The sequence below is a fragment of the Pocillopora damicornis genome, chromosome 9 (assembly GCF_964200805.1).
Source record: "Pocillopora damicornis chromosome 9, jaPocDami1.2, whole genome shotgun sequence".
NCBI classification, from domain to species: domain Eukaryota; kingdom Metazoa; phylum Cnidaria; class Anthozoa; order Scleractinia; family Pocilloporidae; genus Pocillopora; species Pocillopora damicornis.
This window is the reverse complement of record NC_142678.1, coordinates 13,708,834-13,714,879: the sequence shown is the minus strand read 5'-3', so window position 1 is coordinate 13,714,879 and position 6,046 is coordinate 13,708,834. Positions and strand designations below refer to the sequence as shown.

The 6,046-nt window shown below is 38.2% G+C and overlaps 1 protein-coding gene across 1 annotated transcript; it reads left to right on the top strand.

Annotated features, from left to right (window-relative positions):
- The first annotated feature begins 1,581 nt into the window (after window positions 1-1,581).
- On the top strand, window positions 1,582-3,759 carry LOC149040270 (uncharacterized). Its single transcript, XM_089181715.1, has one exon. It carries the CDS (start codon window positions 2,068-2,070, stop codon window positions 3,757-3,759), a length of 1,692 nt encoding a protein of 563 aa, XP_089037841.1. The 5' UTR covers window positions 1,582-2,067.
- Window positions 3,760-6,046: the final 2,287 nt, after the last annotated feature.

The following is a 6,046-nucleotide window of genomic DNA, read 5'->3' as shown; positions in this document are numbered from 1 at the left end:
AAGTTCTTCTGGCAATAAAAATATAAGAAACAGTCTTAAAAATCGCGGTTGTCTGGAGTACATTCCGTACATGGTCTTTATGTTAATTATATACACTTCAATGGTATCAGACGCTGATGTAATAAGGTTTATAGCTAAACTGGATAGCAACTCTAAAGTTTCATCTCGTCAACCGTGATTATTTAGATGTTCGAAAGGGGAAAGTTTCTAGCTTGATTACCGCAGGAATCAGGGGGACTCAGCTTTTCACTTAAAGAGACAATTATTACTCAGTGAGCATAACAGTTTTGAAAGGAAGTCAGTGATTGTTAAATTCATGCGTCTGAAGGCATACTGACACAAAAAAGAAACCTTGACGGTTAAAAATCAGTGAGTGGAATGCAGACCGGGCAATGTAATAAGTTGTTATCAGGGTTTCCGACAAAAGCGGCACTTCTCCCTCTTCCTCCCCGTATATGTACCAATGGCAGCAAAATCTAACAAGAATACAAGACATAACAACTCATCTGTGACCTTAGTTTCCTCTTAGCAAAGATCGAAATACGTCTTTGGGTGATATTTTGATCAATTCTGAGATATAATGAAAGCCAAGGAAGAAAAGAATAAGGTCACTTTGATAGTTATTTTGGATTTGTTGTGTTGTTTGTAAGTTTGTGCTCATCATGTGGGTCACGACTCACTGAGGCATTGTCATCATGTGCGTATTCAAAATTTTTCATTTTTAAAATATGGACAGTTAATCGTGCATGGCATGTCAAAGTTTATTAAATTGTTTTTAATTTCGGCGAGAAAAAGTGAACCAGGAGATAAGAAGTATAAGTTGGGGAAAGAACATTTGGTGTACATGTAGCTACGAGAACATTTCTCTGTCGTCCTGAAAGTTGTTTTCCCAGTGATATCCATTTGGAAGGGATGACACTTTCTGTGATGCTGAATACGTTGCTGTACGTCCAGTGTTACTTTTAATCGCAAGATAAGGAAATAAAACTGTGAGTTTCTTGTTCTGACTCGAAAAACTTAGAGGAATCTTGGGTAAAATTTCCGCACAGCCCCATACTATTGTAAAACAAATCTGTTTTCCCAGTGGAAATGTATTGTTTTTGTCATTTTTTTCTCTGTTCAAGAACTGCATGCATAATGTAGTATGGGGCTGTACGGAAATTTTACCAAACTTACTGTAAAAAAAAAAAAGAACACGCTGCTGACAAAGTTAAGTGATTCGTGTTATGTTCATTTTGCTCTGAGTGGCTCGCCTTGCATTTTCACTTTCCAATCATCTGATTACATTGCACTACTTACTGATGCATAAAACACTCAAAAGAGGCTAACGAGAATGCTGTGAGAAGGGATTCCAATCATTCTAGATGTAAATTACATCGTTTGTCATTGTAGGGCCATAACCCGATAAATAGCCAAATACTAATTTAGTTGAAGGAACCCGTTCCAGCTCCAGTTGTGGTATAACAGTTATTTACGGGTAACAAGGTAAAGAAAGAACTCAGTATAGGTAAAAAACATTGCAGCTGGGAACAAAGCTAACAACTAAGGAAGATTCATGAACAATAATTATCCTTTTTTGCCTCGGGCATCAAACAACATTTCCATTGAGAAGTTGAATGATGCCGTGACGTGATTGAAAATTTCAATGATCTAAACAAAACAAAGAGAGCTTTAAATTGTACTTTTACTGATACCTGTCAGGGATTTCTAACGCTCACATTATAATTCGTCGGCGAAAGGAAGAACGTAAGACCACAACAGCCTATTTGAGTGTCTGCAATGAGCAACATAGCTTTTCAAAGACAAATATGTTTTTCCAACAGAGGATTATTTGAAGAGGCTATAAATATTCACGCCATCATTCCTTGATTGCTTTCTCTTTGTTGTGCTTTGTTTTGTTTCATTTTCTGGGCTGACAGCTCATTCCAAAATTGCAATCATCTGTGAAATTTTGTCATCGTTTGTTTTTTTCTTTGCGTTCATCGACGCTTGAGAAGCTGCTTATTGTGAAGATTTGCTGAAAGTAGCTCTCGATTTCTTGTGATTACTAAGTTCCAAGCTGACATAATGTCTGCGATGATAACAGCAGTTTTCAAAGCGACTATTGGATGGCTTGTGGATAAAGGCAGATATGAGGCAGCAAAGAAGCTTAAAGATGGCGACGTAACAGATCAACAGTTTCGCGGCATCATCATGCGAGAAATCGATGACTTGAAGTCCAAGCTGGATGGATTATCAAAGAAAGATTTGTTAGCAAGTATTAGCTTCTTTAGAGAAGGAATCGAGCTGCTGTATGGAGTATTTGAAGAGACAAGGTCGAGGAGGGGGTATGACGCGGATACAGCACAAGCGGCTTGTGCAGAAGCTCTGTCGCTCACTGAAGGAATGAAACACTTGGAGCTTACTGAATCTGGCACAAGAAAGCTCGCCAAATCAAAGGATAGAATCAAAAGTGCTCGTGAAAGAGCAACGGATGCCTTTTCTAATGAAGCGCTATCAACAACTGACCGCATCTTGGCAATGCAGTACCGAGTGATGGCAACAGTATTAGAAACAATAGACCATCCCGCAGATGCTGTAACATCATGTAACGTGTGTATTGAAGAGCTAAACGGTCTGCCAGTAGTTCAGCGAAGTCTTCAAGAACAGCTCAAGACAGGAATCAGGGCAGTGAAGAGTTTATTTAACAAAGAAGAACGACGGAAAGTTATTTCCGGTGTTTGTCTTGTCAATCGTGTCGCCTACGATGTCATACAAACAGTACCCGTTAAAGAACCATTTACAAAAGAATTATTACCACCATTGCCCATGATTGATACAGGAAAGGAAAAAGTTGATCTGCTGCGAGACCGGAGAGTAGCAAAAATACTTTGTCAACAGGGTATGAAGAACTGTAGTGTATCATGGATACTTGGTCATGATGGCGAAAAGGAACACGGATTAAATGCTCCGTATGATATCGCTATTAACTCAAGCGGGCAATATATTGTAGCAGACAAGGACTTGACAATCAAGGTGTTTGACAACAGTAGCAAGTTTGTGCAAAGTTTCAGACTTCCTCCTCTTACTGATGACAGCGGTAAAGAGCTATCGATTAAAACCTCGTCGGTTCGTCTGGCCACAGACATGGATTACAACATTTATGTGCTGGGCAGAGAAAAGAGTCGTGAGGGCTCACCCTGGATTTTTAAGTTTAACAAAACCACTGACCAGCTTCACAAGTTTCGCGTCAGGACAATGGGCTTCGACATTAACCTGTGTGAACTGTTAGTCAGTGATAGTGGTAAAGTGATGGTACTGAAGCATAACTATAGAGAGGAAAATGGGATTGTGGATGTTTATGAGACTAATGGTCAGTTTGTCTACAGTTTTGGAGAACAAATCTTGAGGAGCCCCCGCGACTTCACTACTGTAAGTGATGGCAGAGTTATGGTGGTGCAACAAGGGATTCTGAGTGGTGTTCACATATTTAGCGAACAAGGTGACTATCTAAACAAGTTTGATCTGCAAATGTCTATGGTGTTTCCAAAAATTGCATTTCACAGGGAAAGTCAACAAGTCGTCGTGGTCGGTGCTGAGGACTATGAATCAGACATCTTGTATATAGAAATACACACCAAAGATGGTAAGTTTGTGCGAAGTACTCCTATCCATATGGAAGAGTCCTCTTCTCGGGAAGGGATTGCAGTGACCACTGAGGGACGCATTGCAGTCGTATTGTTCCTTAGAGATTTAACACGCAAAGTTATCATTATTTAAAATCACGCTTAGTGTACAGACTAATCATTATTAAGGATAAATTGGTGCTTTGCATCAATAATCATGCAATAAACATAATAACCACAATTCCTTTATTTTTCACAGGGCATGATGTAACTTGAGACTAAAGTTTCATGCCCAAAATGAAAGCTTTTATAGCTTCAGTTTATTAACTTTTGATGCATTGGAATTTTATCGAAAAAATGCGATGCAGTTTTGAAATTTTCTTGGAAATAAGTATGGCATCATTAATCATGTAGGGACTTAACTGGTGGCTCTAGGCTTAGCTTGAGATATGATGCTCATTTAGCAACCGGCTTTGCGGTCCTCACCTCTTTAGATGTATTAATAAAATTGCACATTGTATCTGAAATATATCTCCTTGTAATGGGAGGAAATATTTTCTTTAAGTCATGGCAAGGTGACACGATCTGACACATCAATAAGCTGAGATATTTGTTTATTCTCATTACCTGTTCACTGGATAATGTATGGATATTGTAAGGAGAGATTGAATGTGATTCTCTTCTGTGAGTGAAAGGGTTGATATCCAGTCTCCCTTTCAAGTATGTGTGTCATTTTATATTTTAATCATGGTGTTCCTATCTCTCGATAATTTTAACATTAGTCTTTATCCTTCTTTTAAGCATAATGCGTGGACAGTTACTGCAGTGATAGGCCCAATGTTTGCTTAAGTAGTTTTGAACACTAAAGCTTTTCTTGTCAAATGTTTCATTAATCAAATTTAGTATTATATTTAGCCGTTGTTTCCTGCGTGAGCCTTTTACCTCCCAACTCTCGCCTTTTTTCGTATTACTCCCGTCTTCAGTTTGATAAAAAGGACTATTAACTTAACTAATTATATTACATATCAATCATGTTTAATTTTCTCTCTTCGTCGAAAGTAGCTATAGTTACGAGCAATAAAAAGCTGGCTCCAACGAATGATTCATATCACTACACATCCATTGTTGAACCGTTTGCATTTCTGAGCGTTCAGTTTAAGCGCTGATAGACCGTTAACTTTGTTTTGATTGTTCAGTTTTAGTTTTACTGCCAATTCAAAGGGCCTACTATTACTGAAAATTTGCAAGCGCATGTTGATTTATTTCCAAACTTTACTTAAAGACTTGCAGCTGGATGGCAGGGCGAGAAGAGAACGAAGGTCCGGTTAATGAAACGATAATTTCAGACACGGCTACTGCATAATTTAACTCGCTTAATGGAGTGCTATTTCACTCGCTAGCGTGCCAATTTACCCAGTGCCGAGCTCGACAAAATTCGTTGCGCCGGAAAGATAAACGAGTTCAGAATGGAAATAACTTGGCCTATCTATACACTGCAAGAGTCTTTCGTCAAGCAGTAGATCAACCTCGTGATTATATGACATCATTGTTCTGTTCATTTGATCGTCCCAGTTGTTTTCTTAAATTTACCCACCCCATGGCCAGTACTTTCTTAAAGCCCTCACACAGTGCGAGAGACGGAAGATAATTAAATTAGATTTAACTTGGAAGAGGCTATGAAATGAAAGGCAACCTTTCGGTTTGATAAAACTTTTCACTTTCTTGTTATCAAAACTGTAAGTTGAACGTTAGGGGAAAAAAAAACTTTTAAATAATCTTAAAAAGGTCGGTGATTTCAACAGATTATCGCTCAGTGACCCAAGCAGGCCTAAAAGGAAATCGCCTCAAGATTATTTATTCTTTGACAGATTAATTCGTGGTAATAAAGACACAGAGATTAACCTTGACGAGTGAAAATAAGTGAACTGAATGAAGACTGAGTAATGTAGCATGTCATGCAAGAGTTTCTGACAAAAAACCGCACTTTCCCCGTTCCTCCGCGTTGACATCTTTAGTGGAAGCTTAGTTTAACGTGAAATACATGCAGTAACTTAGTTATGAGTTGCCCCCTCACCATTTCCTGTCATCTCTAATTTATGATAAAGAGAAATATTTTTTTACCCTTTTAAAACAATTCTGAGTTGATAAACGCCACGAAAGAGAAGAATGAATTATTATTGAATGGTCATTGTGATTTTTTTGTGTTGTTTATCAGTTTGAGTTCATCTTGTGAGTCGCGGCACAGTTGTTCATTGTCATCATGTGAGTATTCTCATATATTGAGTTTCTGATCAATGATCAAGTTTAAAGCTGTTTATTTCTTTTGTGACTATTTATAGCATCTGATGGACTGTTATCATCCTTGCACATACTTAAAAGCTTGTACTGATTTTGACCAGCCTCTTTCACTGTTTCACTCCATTTGTTTTGCTTCTTGAGAA